General features: G+C 35.2%; 2 protein-coding genes across 2 annotated transcripts in view; one reads left to right on the top strand and one right to left on the bottom strand.

Moving 5' to 3' along the window:
• LOC309480179 (uncharacterized protein) overlaps positions 1 to 19,492 on the top strand; it is a 222,050-nt gene that overhangs the window by 111,635 nt on the left and 90,923 nt on the right. The gene's annotated exons all lie outside the window — the stretch shown is intronic.
• LOC309480352 (uncharacterized protein) lies at positions 7,881 to 18,254 on the bottom strand. Its single transcript, XM_082144785.1, has 3 exons — positions 18,107 to 18,254; positions 16,229 to 16,384; positions 7,881 to 9,257 (listed from the first exon to the last, which is right to left on the bottom strand). Exons 1-3 carry the CDS (start codon positions 18,117 to 18,119, stop codon positions 8,650 to 8,652), a joined length of 777 nt encoding a protein of 258 aa, XP_082000911.1. The 5' UTR covers positions 18,120 to 18,254; the 3' UTR covers positions 7,881 to 8,649.

The raw sequence follows: 19,492 nt of genomic DNA, 5'->3' as shown, positions 1-19,492 counted from the left end.
ATATACATTTAGCAGTTGTTTAGCATGGGTCTGTGTAATCTGTTCTGAAATGGTTTTATTATAATATACTGTAAATCGTTATCGCAAGAGGCTGCAATGTATATCACAATATAGATTTTAGGCCATATCGCCCATCCCTAATTGATAGCCTATAGTAGTTGATAATAACATAGGCCTACCTAATGTTGCCTACGGACGGTAACAGTACAGTAGTAACCTTTTACAGTCTATGAGTAGAACAGCTTTCTCAAGCAGTTTGTGATGCATTTTGGAAACAGGAGATGAGCCCCTGGTCTAATGCGCCACCTGGCTTGAGAAACCCGTTCTCAAAGACTTACTTTTATAGTCATTATTTGGGTAGCACACATATTCTGAATGCCTTCGGCAGAATTCAAATGAGCCATTTTAATCTAGATTAATCTAGATTAATTTCAAAATTAATCTAGATTAATCTAGATTAAAAAAATTAATCTATGCCCACCTCTAATATATATATATATATATATATATATATATAGGCTGTCGGTTCTTAATTTATCATTGTTAGCTCTCATGATAGGCAGGTTATGTAATTTTTCAGGGTTATTATCAATACTTATTTTAATTTCAACTTTTTTTATTTAATCCTCTAGTTTTTGTAATCCCTTATTATGTTGTTTGTATAACTAATCATTTCTCCTCTTACGTACACTTTCCATCTAATACTTGCCATAGTTTCATTCTTATTTAGTTCAAAATATTTATCAATACAATTCTCCACAAATTTAATAAACGCTGGGTCTTGTAACAAAGTTTGCAACCTCCATCTGGAACAATGCGGAAATCTACCCAAATGTATCTCCATAGATACTGCTGCATGATCACTGATTATTATACCAGCATTTTTTCATGTGTTTGGCGTCGAATGTATTATTTGTTTTGACTTTGTATTACGTGGCACAATCGTAATTAATTTGTGCATTGTGTTTTGTTTTATGCAGAACTGATTTACTCTCTATGCATTGGATCCCTTATTTCCACGTTTTGTTTCCTCATTGTGCAGACCACCCAGACAAAACCGTCTCACTAGCCTAGTCAAAGTTCAGAGGTAATATTAAATAGTCATTAAAATACAATAAAATAATCAGTGTTGGGTGTAATGCAATACTAACTTAATTAATTACTGCAATTGAATTAGTTTTTGTTCTAAAAGTAAAATAAGGAATTACTCTTAAACCCAGGCAATGCATAGGCCTAAATAAGCTTATGTACTCTAACTGTTCAGTACTTGAGAGCCACGGCAAGTTTGCGAAACAGGCTATGAAATTGTGAACTTGGAATATAAATCTGAAGACACGCACATATAACGCTTTTCTTAGTAGGCCTAGGCTATGTTGGATAGACTTTGTTTACTTAATTGTAAAGACAATCAAAACAGACTAGCCATGAATGTGAGATGACGTTTCACGGCCAAATCAAATAACCAATCGGAGGAGAGCCCTTCCAGCCAATCAGAGACGAAAAAGGCGGTACCTTCCCCTACCATACTGAGAAAAAAAATATCGCGTTCCGTATGCGCGTCACCGCTCGCTCGCGCCGTGTCTCTTCGCTCATTTCAGGCAGTGTCGAGTCTTCTGAGGTGAGGAGAGCAGTTCACGGTATTTCTCATATTTACACAACCATCTCGCACACTCTTTATACAGTTTGATTAAGCGACAGGCTCATTTCTGTATTGTTTTCATCGATCACAGCGATACTTGTGCGTCTTTTCTGGCGTCTTCCTTCTGAAATAAACATTTAGTGCAGCAGCAGCGAGCATGAGGAGAATATGTTGAGTATCAATGAAATTTCAGGTGGACTTTTATGACTACGAGGGAATTATAAGTTTCCTGAATGTCGACAAGAAATCATTGGATGTTTTTGGTGAATACATTTTATGGTCCTTTTTTAATACATTATGATTAGACATATTCTATAGAGGATGTTCATAATTCAGATGAATTCAGATGAGCCAAGACTTCAAATACCAGCCATCATAATTCAAATATAAACAAACAAAGGCTGTGTCTACACCACACACAAGAGTCTGGATTAGTTGAATGAATGAAAGAATGAATGAAAGAATGAATGCTTAATGTTATCCTGAATAACATTCCTATCCCAAAATTTTGTCCTTAACCCTAACCCTATCCCTACCCCTAAACCTATAACTTTTGCCTAAAATCAGAGGTAAATGATAGGTGAATAACACTGATGTTGAAGCACCCCTGGTTCTAAGTCTAAACTTGACATAAACTGTAAACTTGTCCCTCAAATCTGACTGATTGGTTGATTGGAAAGTTGTTCCAGGATCAACAAAGATGTTGATCCTGGAACATGTGGTACTTGGTGAAATCATGTTCACCATGCATCACATTTATTTAAATGGATAATGACTATCTTTAATATAAAAGATTCACAACAATTATTGTTTGGATTTTGTAATAACATTTGGCCAATATGGTTAAAACGATGAAACTTAAAGTGTATAATCCACAATAATGTGTTTTTATTGTTTATTTGTATTTTTTGTTGTTGTTTTTTGGGGGTAGGGATAATGAAGAATTGACAAAACAATATAGGGTAGAAGAGTGGGGATTTGATCAGGAAAATACTCTATGATCCAAGACAAATCCCCTCACTGTAGAACAACATAAATTGCCAAGAAATCTAGACGCACCCTAGCGGCAGCAAAATGTATTTTGCAGCCAGGGTGGGTCTAGCAACTCTCAATAAACCTTCTAGCTGCAAAAACCCAAATTGGGTCAGGCCAATCACGTCGTGTATAGAGTAGACGGGGCGGGCTTAACATATGACGACAGAGTTGCGACGGTTCCCTGGCTGCCACTTGAAAACAAAGAATGACGGCTACTGCTGGAGAACAGTCTTTCGAATCGGCTTTGTCCGTGACTCTGGAGGACTTGGAGTTAAGTTTTTCTTTGAGAAAAGAGCAAAGAACGGCACTTAAGTCATTCTTAAAAAAGGGAGATGTGTTCGTCGTTTTGCCGGCCAGATATGGCAAAAGTTGAATCTATCAACTAACGTTAGCTCCGCTGTTGGGAAAGCGCTCTGGTTGGTTGAAGCGCTGTCCTATTGCGTGCAGAGGGAATCTGAAAGACAGCCGTTTATCCCGCCCCTCGGAGTGAGCCGTGTCTATGGTGAGTTTCCAGACCTAACATCTTGATGTAGGTCTGGCTTGCCAGGCTACAACAGAAACTGATTTGTCACTGATTTGGCACCTTTCTCTACATTTAGACAAGGGATGTCAAACTCAGTTCCTGGAGGGGCACATCGCTGAAGAGTTTAGCTTCAACCCTAATTAAACACACCTGAGGGTTGTTCCATAAAACAAGATTAGAATAGCTACAAGCTATATATATTGTTGTGTGAAACATGCAATTTGTTCTTTTATGCCTCATAATATATAGGCTTCTAATAGGGTATTAAGTATAATTGTAACTTTGTGTAAGAAAAGTGTTGGATAAGAAAAACACTTTATAAGGTTTTTATAAGAAACCTTATTATATGAAAACACTGTATAAGGTTTTTATAAGAAACCTTATTATATGGAAACAATGTAAAAGGTTTTTATAAGAAACCTTATTGTTAAGAAAAACACTGTAAAGAGTTTTTATAAGAAACCCTTGAATCTGGTTCATTAGAAAAGACACTGAGACTTGTTTTTATAAACATGTTTATTAAGAAATTGTCATTAAGAAAAGACACCACAACTGTTGTTTGTAAAGTCATTTATTGAGAAGATGGTTTATATAGAAAAACAAACCACACTGAATGTTGTAAACATTTATTAAGCATATGGCAGAGTAGAGAGACATTGAAAATGTATTAGAAAGAGCTTTACCAAAGAAAGAAGAAAAATGCAATCATTACCGTCTATGTGTTGCGGACGAGACACAGAAGATCCAGCGATGAAGAAAAGGTCCAGAAGAAGGAGGACGGAGAGACAAAGGCTTTCTAACTAAGTCCTGGGGGGTTTAGGAGAGGATGACCAATGAACAAGTTTTAGGGAGTTTCCAGGAGGAGATTCCTGAAGATGTCCAAAAGTTGATGGACTTTAAAAGAGCTGGAATGACATGTCCAGTCAGACGCTGATTCACCAAGGACGTCCTCTCCGGTGTTAGATGCCTTGCCATTGCGCCTCATGAAGTTGAAGCTTGTAAATTATTTGGTTTTGATTTGCTTTTATTTTTATTTTATATATTAGTACCTTTTATGTAAACTAGTTAACCTATATTTAATAAAAAATACATATAATTGAAAGTAAGAAGCTTGCCTGCCTTAAGTCTCTGTTTTACCAAATATTGAGCTGAACTAAACCACAGAGCAGTCTTTCGACTCAATTGTAAGTATGGGAATTTATATACTTATTGTTTAGAACGAATTCCACTGACTTTACCTAACCTGAGAATAAACAAAATAAGGTAGAAGGTGTCTATATTTAAGACCCAAACAAGGGGTTAAATTAAGCACCATAAAACAATATATATATATTCATTCTCTCTGGTTTTGTTTGGCAGCTGTAGTACATGTTTATGATTAGAAGAACATTAGAACAAAAAAAAAAAAGCTTTGTAAAGCAGAAGTTAAAATCACAAAATTAAAAATAAATAATTACAAAAGCACAGTACAATAGTCCCTTTACAGTTATTGCTATTATAAAAATACACTTGTAAAAATACACAACAAATATTTTCTATCTATCTGTCTATCTATCTATCTATCTATCTATCTATCTATCTATCTATCTATCTATCTATCTATCTATCTATCTATATTATGTACTTTATTATGTCTTTCAATTCAAACACATTTAACACAATTATACAAATGGACAGTTCCTTTAAAGACATCATATTTTCCCCCAATAAATATTCCTTATTTTTCTACTTTTTTTTTTTCGTTTGTGATAATACCCACCAACACATATGATTAGAACAATAACCAAAAAAGTACATAGTTACACACTTTTACATATGATTTAAGGGGGAAAAGACAAAAAAACAATAAATAAATATTAATAAAAATGTAACATTCACATATTTATATCAAACTCTTATAATGACACATAATTCCTAATAGTTATTCAAGCAATATTATTTGAATATCAAATATTCAATATTAAATAAGTAAATAAATAAAATAACAAATAACTAGAAATAAAAGGGAGGGAGGGTTATATAAAAATGTAGTAAATGTAGGCTAATATATATTCCTTTATTTTATGGAATATTCTTTGATTTTAGAGTTGCACATATCGTTATCCTCTGCATAGTGTACTTTAGAAACTAAATCTAACCACTCATTTAAAACTGGGGATTCTTGCTTTCTCCAAAAAAAGTATTGCATTAAAAGCTGTAATTCTCAGCATTCTAAATAAGTATAAGTCATCTTTATTAAGTAGCATATAGTAGGTCCTATACCCAAAACTATATTTTGTATCTTTATATATTTAGTTTATTAAAAAAAAAAAATCTTCCCTGAATTAGGCTACTTCTGTTCACTGTTCGCTAGAAGTTCACTGCAACTTATCCAACATCCTAAAGATAAATTATTATAATTAGAAGATATTTCTAGTGTTATAAAATATCGCATATTAATTTTCCAAGCAAAATGTATGTTTTAGTCAGAATTATTACGCTCATATTTGGTGCGCAGCAGCGCTCATTCAATATGAAGATTAGCAGCAAAATGGATACATTTGCACGACTTTCTAACATTTACAGATGGAGAATATAACTGTAAAATGTAAGTTTTGCACTGAGAAAAAAAAAAAAAAACATGTCACAAACGCATAAAACAGCACAAAATATATGATGTTTGATGGTGGATCGATTTGATCCACGATCGACCTCTAGGGCTGCTTCAGAAACGCGTGCACACGCAATTATCTAGTCTTGATAAACCTGGATCAAATTAGTGAGATTGCGTGAACTTCAATTACCTTTTATGGAACCACTTTAGCCCCAACTTATTTGTTAGGCTCATTCAAGTCCGGTTTTGGAGTTTAATCCCCGCTTTTCTAAGCGTCTTTTATGGAACAACCCTCTGATCAGCTAATCAAGTCCTTCAGGCTTATTTGAAAACTGCAGGTGTGTGTGTGTGTGTGTGTGTGTGTGTGTGTGTGTGTGTGTGTGTGTGTGTGTGTGTGTGTGTGTGTGTTTTGAAGCAGGGTTGGGCTGTGGCCCTCCAGGAACTGAGTTTGACACCCGTGGTTTAGACTCGACAAAGTAGTAACAAACACAAAGATTGTTTACATTTAATGTGTATGTTAATGATTGTCTTTATTTACATTAGAGAGTTCTTCAAGATGAGACGAATCTGTCTCAGTAAAAATGACTGGGTGGACATAAAATGGAATGAAGGACTAATTAGCCATTCCAAACAACGAGACGGGTACAGCTGTGGAGTGTGCGTAATGCTGGTTGGTTTTCCTCAATAAACTGTGAAAACAAATTCTTATAATAAACTCTAACAGTTTTGTATAAATTTGTGGGGCAAAATGTTGATTTTTACATTTAGTAAATTAGTCACTGGACATGAAGATGATCCAAATAGTCAACTGAATATGATTTATGGACTTGTATGTATTTTTTGGTATGTGTTGCTGATGTGGTGAAACAATCTCCCCTGGAAAATAATAAAAACCTTAACTTATCTTGAATTATATAGATGGCAAAATAAGTTGTTGGTGCTTTTCCAAGTATCCCTTGCCATTTTGCAATACACTCAGCCAGGGAGCAAATGAAACATATGCGACTGACGATGGCAGAGGAACTTCTGAAAGGCTCAGGTTTTTTATTTCTTGTACAAAAACGCCTGTCATAAAGTGTAGATTTGTTTGATCACATTAAACCACACACTTTGTAACACCATACTATTCTTTTTTTACATGAGGAATACAAGATCTGTAAAAATTAAGTAGTAAATATATGGTAATGTATGTATTCAAGAGGGGACATTGTTGCTCATTATGTGCTGCCTCAAAACCCCCCAGTGGTGGTGCTGAGACATTTCGGGTGGGTAATGTAGCACTGATTATACAATTTGGTAACACTTTATAATAAGTATACAGTAATAAAGTACATACACATTAGCACCAATTTTTGGTATTTATTTATTATGTATAGTCAATTTATAGTTTATACATTGTAGTCTCTACATTGTTAATATTTAATAAGCTATATACAAAATAGTAAGTTTTTGATTCATTGTCACTGTAACACAATTATGATTGTTTAATCAGCTCGTAGTAAAAAATAAATAAATTGGTAATGAGTAAATTATTCTCACTTTAGATTAGGTCACAGAACATTAGAAAATTGAATTGAAATTGAGTGATAAAGTAATTGATTACTGAGCATTATTATGAGGTTATTATTATCTTTTAACAGATTGAATGTCACCGCTGCAAGAGGTGGTTCCATGAGGCGTGCCTTTCTATGTCACCAAAGGAGTTCAAGAGAGTTCAGAAGGTTGGGTGGAAGTGCTGCCTATGCAAATAGTTGTGGATTGGTCACTGGTATTTGTACAGTTCCCTACAAGTACCAAAAAAGAGTCTTGTTGGCAGCCGACGGAAATAAAATGAATACAAAAGATATTTTGTATCATCATTTTTTATTGCACTTTAAATATTGTCATGTTTTGTGTATGACCCCATACAGTAGTGAAATACATAGCAATATTTGCATATGATTTAGCAGTTTATTGTCATGAATATCAAAAATCTAAAAGGTGTGCATCATACATGAGACCTGGGTGAACAATGTACAGTTGGTTTTATGACTGTAAGTCATTGTCTTCAGATGCTATTGAAGTTAGAAACGTTTATACCAATGTTTTTTTTTTATTAACATTAAAAACACAGACAGCAGGAATATTAGGCTGCTGTCACTTAAATACATAATGCACGGATCCTGTACACTTAAGACATAACCTACTATGTTTGCTAGGATGCTCACCCGTTGACTGACATCATTTTGGTGTTAATTTGTCCGTTCAAGTGCAAGACTTAAAAGAGAACTCAATATTTGCTGTTTGAGACGCGCTTTGGATGGGCTAGTGAAACTATTAAAGATGCTTGTAATACTAATATGTTGCGCTGCAATCGACATATCATATACACAATCATTTCGATCTTCAAAGTACCAATTTATAGAGACCAAACATGGTATAGGTGAGGTTACGTTGACCGTTGGTTCTATCATAAAAGTGCTCATAACACAGAGTTTCAGACATCATTTAGAATAGTACAAGCTAGAACAGGGAGGGATTAAAGAAAAGTGAAAGCAGGAAGAAATAATTTTGTTGTTGTTGTTGTTTTTCAGCAGGATGTACAGTAGTTAACCCAGTCAATAATTTGATCTCACCATTTGGTCACAACGTAATCAATGTGAGTCACAGTGAGCTTAAAGTGTAACTTTAACCTGTGACTTTAACCTCCAACCCATTCACACCAACAGATGCACCCGTGACATTAATTTATGTTTTCACATTGTTAAAGTATAATTATGTGTTTAAGATAAACATCAAGACTAATACTGCATTAAAACATTAAGGGGCAAAGTTAATATATATTCAGGTTACTGTTTTTGTCTTCATGATTTTATAGCGTTATATGATGCAACATGACACTTCTGAACCCAGAAAAGATAAACTGGTTTTTGGACCAGCTGTGAATCCAATTCCCAGGACTTTTACCTCCAACCCATCAGCACCAACAGATGCACCCGTGTCAACTCCAAGTCCCACTTTCACACCAAGTGGACCGGCTGTAGCTGATGCGCTGGCGACTTCAGCTCGAGCCATTGCACTGGCTGAAACCAAATTGGCGTCAGCTCTAGCTGAAGCATTGGGGCCTTTAGCTTCTGCCTCAAACACACTGTATGCAGCACTAGCTCGTCCAACTCCTGCTTCTGCAAAAGCTTCAGCCTTGGCGAATCTCCTTCCTGGTTCGTTTTTAAAACCATACGCATGTGCTCCAGTTCCAGCATAGATGCCCTCTGCACTGGCAGTTCCTTTCCTGTCAGCTGTGTCAATCATGTTGATGATGTTGGATGCACTAACACTAGCTGATGCAAGGCTTATTGCAGGCCTTTCTGTAGTGTCTACATTTGTAAATTTCCATATTTTAGGTTCCAACAGTTTCTTCTTTGTGTCTCTTGAAACCGTGAAATCTACGCTGGGTGGTCCTTTCCACAGCTGTCTGGTATATTGACCGTCTGAAAATAAAACAAATTAGCATTAATGCAGTGCATATAGACAGCTTTATATGAATTTGCATAATCATTGCTCATTAGGCGTTCTCTCAGAGCGGCTCTGAAAATGTTCATGTATTCATGTCCTCGTATTGTTTGGCCATTGTTAGCTTCATAAGAATTCGATGGCATTTCGCTTTCAGTTGGGATTGCATACCCTTTTTTGCACGCGTTTGTTCTCCTGCCCTTCAGTCAGTGCAGTAGAACTAAAACAGTAGAAAAAAACTACTCAATTAATGCAAGTAAATTTAATTTCTTACTTTCCGATAATTGACTGATTGATTGAATGATGATTGAGCATTATTGACGATACCAGAAGATAAAAGACATCTAATCTGAGAAGATCTCATCAGAGGAGGGTTAAACAACTCCACAAACAGCATTACCAGCTTCACTTATTACTAACCAGACTGACTTTATATCTGTCAGACGTCAACAAAAGAATTTACTGAGAATTAATAGAGGTTTAGATGTTGATGATTTATTGAAAATAATAAAGTTTGATGTCACCTGGGGATCAGTGTTTGATTTAGTTGGGCAGTTCGACTCTTAATCTTTTAATGTTTTTGTTCTGGCTGTTTGTTATGGCAAGAACAGCAAGAGAAAATTTGGTCCTTACATTTTGGCTGATAGTGATCAAGGCCTGTATATGTGTGTACTTCGGGGTCGCTGAACTGTCACATCTATAGTGCGGTGGGGTGAGATGTTATTATCTGATTGGCCAGCTTGAACGTCTCTCATTTGGGTTTTGGTTATGTTTTCACATAATAATCACGTGACCTGAATCACTGAACTCATTTGTGTTAGGTTTACTGTATTGATTATGGCAGCACTGTCCTTGTACAGCATAATATACACCTTAAAAATTGTTCTGATATAAATTATTCTTCCTATAAATTATTCCACGACTTATCAGGTGCATACCACCACCTACTGTACCGGAGTATGCAATATGGGTAATGTTCCAATGATCTATTTTACTTGAAGAATTTCAAATAAAAAACTTTCCTATATAACTATTTAAATATTACATATATATTTATATCCCTATATTTTATAATAACCACTTCTTCATCATTTCTTTTTTAATTATTGCCATAGCTTCTCCTTTACCATATGGAACGTTTATAACATTGCTCTTTCTTGTTGATTATTTTTTTTTTGTTGCTATTTTATCTGCTCTCTCATTCCTTTTATGTTGACATGAGCAGGTACCCAACAGAATCTCACATCTATCCGAAGCATTCGCAATCTAAATAAACTTTGATGTATTTCTTACATTAAATCTTCTCTGTTAGATTTCATATTTTGAATACTGTATAGGGCTGCTATAGAGTCAACACAACAAACCTCTCTATCTGGTTTTACTTCCTCCACCCACTGTAACCCTACAGTAATCGCCATCATCTCTGCTGTGTAAACTGACAACTGATCGGATAATCCTTTCCCAATACTTACACTGATATAATTAACTGTGAAATCACTGTACACAAGTGTAATTTTACTATAATTTACATTAAATTTCTTACTGTAAATTACTGTGAAAGTAATGCAATTAGTAGCCAGTAATTTACTGTAAAATCACAGCAGAATTTTTTACATTATTACTGTAATTTCACAGTGATTTATTGTGTTTCGGCTGTAAAAGTAATGCAATTAGTAGCCAGTAATTAACTGTAAAGTTACAATTAAATACAGCAATGCAATGTGATCACAGAAAAGTAGTAATAAAAAAAAAAACAAGATTAAACAATGCTTTCCTCAATTGTTTTATTTTTTACAATTGATACAATAATATCATAACAAACATGTTGCATTAAGCTGTTAGGACTGCATCCCAAACTCTGACATCTTTGACTGACACTATTCTCAGAACACAGATTCTAATTCTAATTCTTCCAAATGCAATGACACAAGAACTGGTAAAGGTGAATGTGTATGTATGTTGAATGCATGTTGGCTTGTGAATGAGTGTTTTACCTTATGAATGTGCACAGGTCAGGTAATGGGTAAGGACCCAAAAAACAAAACTGTTTATTCATTTATACTGGCAGCGACCCCAGAAGGATGAGGCAGATTAAGTGTGAGAGCAGGCAGGAGTAGGCAACGAGATTATCAGTCCAATAAACACAGGGAAAATCCAAAACAATAGCCAGGTAGAAGGTCTCAACCATAAGGGCAGTCCAAAATATTCAGTGGCAATATGGCAGGTGAAAATGAAGAGAGGCAACAATGACTGGAGCAAATGGAAAAAAAGCACAAAATCTGCTTTGCCATCCATTCAAAATCCACAAGTTTACGCAATAGAGAACAAACTTGCTGATCGATGCCATCCTGCTTCTTTTTGGATTTAGATCCTGTATCAAGGTTGATGCCCAGGAAGCATCTAAGACGACAAGTAAAAAAGTTAAATTTCAGAGTCTGATAGATTCCCTATTTATTTTTATAAATTTGAAAAAGCAGTCTAACTTCACAATATATTTTACAGTGATTATTTTTCAATAATCCATTAAGTTTTTCCACATTTGCTGATCACAACAGCACATGCAAAATACCTTAGGTAAGAGGTGCTGGTCCTGTTGCTGGGACAGATATCCAGGAACAGGAATGAGCACCCTTTAACATAAGGCGTTTTAAAAATAGTCTTAATGTTATGGACAGAAAAACAAGAGTCATGATATAGAGTGAAATAGGATTATTAAACTTCAAAAAGTGATAGTTTAATTAAAGAAATGCAATGCACGCTTGCAAAAGCGTAACTTAATGCGATTACAAGACACGTGACCAAGTGCACATCACAGAGCGATGGAAAAGGTGAGCGTTTGCAGTTAAAAACTACATAATTATCGTTTTGTTTATAAAAATGATCAATCGTTTCAGATCAGAAGACTTTTATTTGTCGACTAGAATCGTGTGGATTATTTTGATGCAGCCTAAATATGCATTTTGGACCAGCTGAATTTTAAGCTGCAGATAAATAGTCACAAATGTTAAAATGTCATTCACAGAAATAAAATGACAGACACAAACTTGTACTCTTTCATTCACATTCCCAGTATACACTCAATTAGGCACTTCCAGCTTCTCAAATCTGCCATTTCAAATTGCCACGCCTATCTCTCTTACTGCCACTGAGTTTGAAAATGCAAAAGTTAGTTACGCATCTAATATATCGCAAAAAAAGTTGCAAAAGTCAATGTGTGAAGATTTGATATTGCAATGGCAGATTTGAGAAGTGCTTAATTGAGGTTGTGCTGCGAATGTGAATGAAAGAATACAAGTTTGTGTCTGTCATTGTATTTCTGTGAATGACTTTTACATTTGTAACTATCTGCAGCTTAAAATTCAGAATGCATGTTTGTGACTATTTTCTGCAAGTGCTGATCTCAACATTCAACAAGTTTTCACATTGGAGATGTGAGTGTAAATTTTAGTGTACAAATACAAATATTAATTGTACAAGTTCTCAAATTCACATCTAATCTCGAGTTTTGCTACTCTTTTACCTTCATAAGATCACGCTGGCAATTGGTGGGAGAGGAGTTGAAGCTGGCCGTTGGGTCTGTGTGGAGGACTGGTCTGGTTCTCGTGGATCTGATCCGATGACTGTGCCGATGACTGTTGTGTCAACAAGGTCTTGACAGGCGTTTGTTTCTAGGTCTCGTCTAGTTGTCATGGTCTCTTCTGACATTCAGGGCTCACTGTGTTCATCTTAGGGTGCAGGTCCCGCATCTGATCTGGATACGGACTAGATCCGGCTGACAACAGTAACCTCGGGATAAGAATGAGACAGAGAGACTAACATTAGCAAAAATGCCATTGTTCATTGTTATGAGAAGTGTTTCCGGTTCTGGTTGAGCTAATTTATGCGGCCTAACAATCCTTTTTGAATTATATAGGATTATAGGGATTTTAATGATATAAATGTATTATGTTTATGCTAGGTTAGAGAGGTGTGTTTTTAATATAGATTTAAACTGCCAGAGTGTGTCTGCCTCCTGATCAACACTAGAAAGACTTACCTTGTGTCTGCTCCTCGATCTACTGCCAGTTAGACGGCTGGATCCACCAGTCCATGATCCCTCGACCTCCATTTCAGCAGCATTAGCTGTCAGGGTTTCTCTGAACTGCATCTTTTAAATAAAGGAATACATATTGTGAAGTCATTATTAAATCTTAAGCATTCGTTTTTTATGTGCATAGGTTTGATAAATTTTGTTGTCAGAGTTCACGCAGCAGTATATGCAAAATATCGGTAACAGTTTACAATAAGGTCTCATTTGTTAACATTAATGTGTTAACTAATATTACCAATACATTTGTTACAGTATTTGTTAACATTAGTTAATACAAATACAACTGTTCAATGTTTGTTCTTGTAGTTCACAGTGCTAATGTTAACAAATACTGTTTTATTTTAAATGTCAAAATGAAAATGAACTAAGATTAATACATTTTTAAGTATTACGCATGGTTACTCTGTTAACTAATGTTGAAAACTAATATTAACAAATAAAACCTTATTATAAAGTGTAACCAAGACTGCAAAAACTGTTGGTGTCAGATTCCAAACAGTGCGATCAGATAAACATCAATTAAGTTAGTATGTTCGCTCATAATCATCATATATCCCCACTGCAGTAAAATGTTAAACCATTTTAATCGCAATATACAGTGATATATACTCTTTCATTTTTTCTTTCACTCTAAAGTGCACCTGCTCTAAAGCAAATTACGTTGACGTTAACGTAACATTCAATAACAAAAGTCGAGCAAAAGACAAAGAATTAATAAGCTGCACTTATCTATAACGCTTTCCCGTTTCGGAGCTCCCCACAGAAGTGTTAGCTACAACAAAATAAGTCTTTTTTAATTTCAGATTGTACATATAATGAGTTGTCTCCGCGGGTGTTATGCAGCAGCGTGGTGGTCAGTGTAGTAGTTCGATTCACAAGTAAATGACTCTTTTGAAATGTTAGTGAATCAAATCTATGCACCGAAAGCATAGTCCGACTCCTATGATTCGATAATCACTCGTTGAAAAAGACGAAATAACTGACTAAATTTTAGCAATCAAAATGGAATATAACTACTAAATATAATTTCATTAGCCAACATTACAGTGCTGGATCCAGCTCAGCAGTTTTTCTAATAAAACAAAGACACAATCATCCTAAAATGAAACCGTATAACGTTAGGCCTTTTCATCAACACTCCGTATCTCCGCGACCAAATGGGTTTTCTGATGTTACGAAGGCCTAATTACCATCGCAAACCATCTCAATTAAAACATCAAACAATAGAACAATAAATGAATTAAATTACTTACCCGTTTTTTTCAGCTGAATGATTCCTCTCGGAAACGAAATGGTCTGCGACGCGTCTGTTGGATCATCCTCAGGATTTAACCGCCAAAATCTTTTTTTTCTGTTTTTTCGTGGCCCGCTTGTGACAAAACGAACTCGGGTCGAAGGTACACACAGCTACACCGAGTATGGACCTGACACCATTACAACTGATTTCAGCCGAGGCTCAGGCTGGCCCATACAGAAAAAGCCGTTGGCCCAACTGTGCTTGCTATCTGGGTGGGGTCTTCGTTCTCAGCTGAACAGCCTATTTTTTTACAGTAATTTGCTGTCATATCACAGCAGATAGTAAAAAGTCAGTGAGCGAATCCACATTACTGTGAAATTACAATTGTTTACAGTAAATCAATTAAAACAGTATTTTACTGTAAAAAAACACAGTTAAATATTGTGAAAGTCTGGAAATATTTTACAGTGTACATTAAGTGTTGGTATGTAAATGCCTATGTCTACCCTTTCTTCTTCATCTTTGGATCCATCTATATAAATATCTAAATAATAAATAATTAATAAATAAATAAATAATTAAAGTATTCACCTTCTTATGTACTGACTTGCCATGTGTCCTTTCTCACACTCTTTCCATTCTTTCTTTAATTCCATTATGTTTAAATCTACCTCAGTTTTTGGAAACATCCATAAGGGGATACTACTAATAGGGGTAGGAGAGATAAAATGAAAATTCTCTAATCTTAATTCCTCTGCTTTAGCCTTTATTACCCATCCAAATCCATTACCTTGAAAATAATTATATTCCCAACATTCCTTAATAACACTATTTGTAGGATTTCAATGACCACATCCACATAGACGACACCATAAGTTTATCTTTTCTCAGGTCTGAGAGCATTTCTGCTAGCTCTACCTGGATTGCCTTAATTGGTGTTTCTGATATAAATTTATTTAGAAACACAGATATCAATAATCAGCCTGTGAATCTCAACAATGGTGACAATTATAGCCTAAAGCATGTTGCAGTGCATTCTGGGTACCACCAATCAAAACCCATTCATGTCTCCCATCATGCATTGTTGCATGAATAAATAATGAGATTTATTGTCTTAGTAATTCCTTTATTCTTAATATTTTCTTTTATTTCTGCTGTTTTTAAGTGACTTTTTAGTCGCTTGTTTTCTGATGTTCAGAGTTTATCTGAAAATGCTGTTTGACACTATTGCTGAGATTCATACGCTGATTATTGATGTCTGTGTGTGCCTGAAAGAAAGATGATTTTAGAAGATTTTTTTTTGTTTTTTTTTCAGAACAACTTTTAAGAAATCCTTTGGATTATTTTGAAAAAGCTTGATCTTATACTGTAGAATCACAGTGATGCTGTAATCAACAATACAAATCTAACTCAGAGATTAGGCTGTATATGAGATTTGTGATTCAGGTCAAATGATGATTATGTGAAAACAACACCATCAGATCACCTTTTCTCTTTGTTCATCTGCCTGTCATAACAGACATTTAAATATAGACAGACATTTAATTTTTTTTTTTTTTTTTTTTTTTTTTTTTTTCATTCATTTGGCATTTCATCTAATGTTAGAACATCACTTCTCAAACCTTTCCAGAAAGTGGTGTTGTGGTCTCTGGCTTCTGCCTCAAGTATACTGTGTTCAGCACGAGCTTGTCCAAGTCCTGCTTCTGCAGTGTCAGAGGCAGAGGTGCCATCTTCATAGACATTTCTTGGTTTGTTAAAGTCGAGTAGTTCATCATCAGCTGAAAATAAATCAAATTAGCATAAATGCAGTGCATATAGACAGACATTTAAAAAACATTTTTTATATTAATTTACCTCATCATATAGCTGCCATTTTTTATGTTAGAACATCATTAAGATAAAAACATATTTTTACTGAACCATGCAAGCTGTTAGTTCTGTATTTGGTGTGAATAAGTCTTAGGCCACATTTACACATAGCTGGGTATTTAGAGAAACAAATATTTCCCCCCCTCCATTTTAAAAAATAACATCGTGCACACATCATTGTTTTCAAAAAAGTTGTCGTTTACATCAATCCGCATAAATACGCTGTTGAGCGCCATTGTAACTATGCCAAACCTATGGGCGGCAATGTAGGGAGAAGCCAAACAAACTCTAAACATAGGGCGCTCACATGACGTAAGCATTTTCTGGCGCATAATGTGACGTTTGAGAACCTAAAACCCCGTTTTTCCAGTTGACACAGCAATACATAACCAGCGTTTTCAGAAATCTCCTCTTTGGCCGGAGTTTTTAGAAATAATCGTTTTCTGGGATAAAAACGGCGTTTTCGTGTAAATGACATGCCAAAACTCAGAGAAATATCTGCGTTTTCCCATCGTGTAAACATGGCCTTAATCTAGGGTTTGTTTTGCCTTCTCAAAACTCTAAACAGAGTGGCTCTAATTGTTCAAAATGTGATATTGTGCATCTTCATAATTTGTTGAATCTGCTTGTGTTTCCTGTGCATGGAGATGTCAAGAAGTTGTGAAAACTGGAGCTTTTCGGGTGTGGAGATATTCTCTGTCCAGCGGTGGGAGTGTGTAGTGGATGTAGAGGATCACCTTATGAAATAAATGTTTTTCCCCAATGCACGTTGGCCACAATTATCGGCACCCCTTGAAATTCTTACGAGTAACTTTTTTTTTAAAGTATATTCCCATTCATATCATATATTTACGATTTGTCTTCAGAAAATAAAAAATATTTAGAGTGAATGCAATCTCTGATAATATTATAGTAAATTGTAAACTAAAAATAAAAAACAAAATTACAACAATAAACAAAGATATAGCCTAATTGCTGAATATTAAACACATGAAATACTAATTTATAACATTTAAAATGTATAGAAGCCTACCTGACCTGTAGCCTATATACTCAGAGTCAGTAGCTGTATGCTTACATCCAAAGGTGCGAATTTAACTCATGCGCAAAATTGGAATATAGCATAGAGTCGAAGAAAACAAAATCTTCACTTCCTGATAAACTAGCACTAAATATCACTGAGAAAAGAAATGTTGTATATAAATGCCTGCTGTTTGGGAACACAGTCGTGTAAGAGTTCTGGGAAGTAAGCCTAACTATACTAAAATCCTGGTGGGATTGTCTGTTAATTTAAGGTGTCATATTTATTTTTCTGAAATGACAACAATCACCTATTCTATAGTCAAGCCAAGTCAAGTCATCTTCATTTATATAGCGCTTCTAACAATGTAGATTGTTCCAAAGCTTTACAGTGATAATAGGAGATTACAGTAACAGAGATTGTTTAGGCTTTACAGCAGCTCTAGAATACAGTTATTGTCCAGCTAAAGTTAGTTTTGATTGATTAACTTCCGTCACTTCTATACAGAGATCGCACTGTCAGAGAGTGCTTGGGAATATTTTTGAAGTAAATAAATACACAAAATACATATATTAACAAATAACACAAAAAATGTAGAGTATGAACTTACCTAAATCATACATCCTGATGTCGCAGGTCTAGAAAGCTCAATGGGTCTTTGGTGGCGTCGCTGGAGCTGTGCTTCAGTCCTTCAGGAGTGCAGCTTCTGTCAAACTGCTTCAAGGTTGCCAGGTCCCAGACACATTTATAGCCCAAAAACTGACTCAAAAAACGCCCGAAAGAAATGTTTTTCCTTGTTTTGGGAATCCCTCCCTCTTTCTTGAAACCATCACCCACACAAAACTTACACACAAAACCAAATCTTCAAACCACATTCAGAGAAACTCTTCTGGCAAAGATCCTTCATGAGACACTACAGAGAGTATGCAGTTACAGAAAAACTATATTGTAACAAAGTAAATTAATCTAGCAATTATGCAAAAAAGTATAGCAATCACAATGTACAGTAGTGAGATTACTAAACTGTGTATTGTGTGCACTCCAAGTGTAGTATTGTACTGAATATTGTACAGTACTGAATGTCTGTGTGCTCAGCACTTGCATACTGTACAAATACAGTAGTCAAACCATTATATGAGACCTGAACTGAGCTGGACAATGACATCACGGTTTTCTCCAGAGTGGCTATATATATATTAATTACCTTTAAAAAAAAAATCATCACTGAGGTTAAGCTGGCCTGTGACTCTATTTTCTTCTGGAACTGTTTTGCATTATTTTCATGTTCTCTCTGTAAAGCTGCTTTGAAACACTCTGTGTTGTAATAAGAGCAATATAAATAAAGCTGACTAAATAAATTTGACTTGACTCAACATCACAGACGGTGTCGTCTCTTGCCAGTCAAGGGGAAAACCCTCTAGTGTGTCGGATCCTGTCCTGACAACATTCCCCACACCTTGCTTCCTCATACTCATCCTACTCCCATTCTCTTCATTCTCTTACTTTTACTCTTACTCCTCTCCCTCAGATTGTTTCCATCTAATAAATCATCATTCAGTGCACATGTGTTCACTCTGAGCTGACTTATTTCATACCACATCATTAGAAACTAGTGTGAACAGTTTTGAGTTGCTGTATGTAAAGGATGACAACAGTGTTCTTGACTAATGAAAGCTGCTATGGAGTTTTATTTATTAGTTTTATTAGGATTTCTTCTCTCTCTTTCTTTAGTTATCAGTAATGCAGTAAAGTAAAAACATACAGTCCTCAACTCTGAGAATGAAATAGTTCATTCATTCCATACATTATTGGAGGACAATTTTATGAATGCTACAAGTGAAAAAAATGTGGAACAAATTGTTAAGGTTGATGATTGGTTAACATTCTTAAAATTGTATAAATAGTTGTGTCAAGTAACACTTCTGAATGTGCTTTCCTCATTATTTCCTCATTTCTTTCCTCATTCCTCAAGCTTGTCTGATCCTCAAGTTTGTCG

The sequence above is a fragment of the Leuciscus leuciscus genome (assembly GCF_965113295.1).
Source record: "Leuciscus leuciscus genome assembly, chromosome: 1".
Lineage (NCBI taxonomy): Eukaryota > Metazoa > Chordata > Actinopteri > Cypriniformes > Leuciscidae > Leuciscus > Leuciscus leuciscus.
Note: the sequence above shows the minus strand (reverse complement) of the source record. Positions and strands in the feature narration are given on the sequence as shown.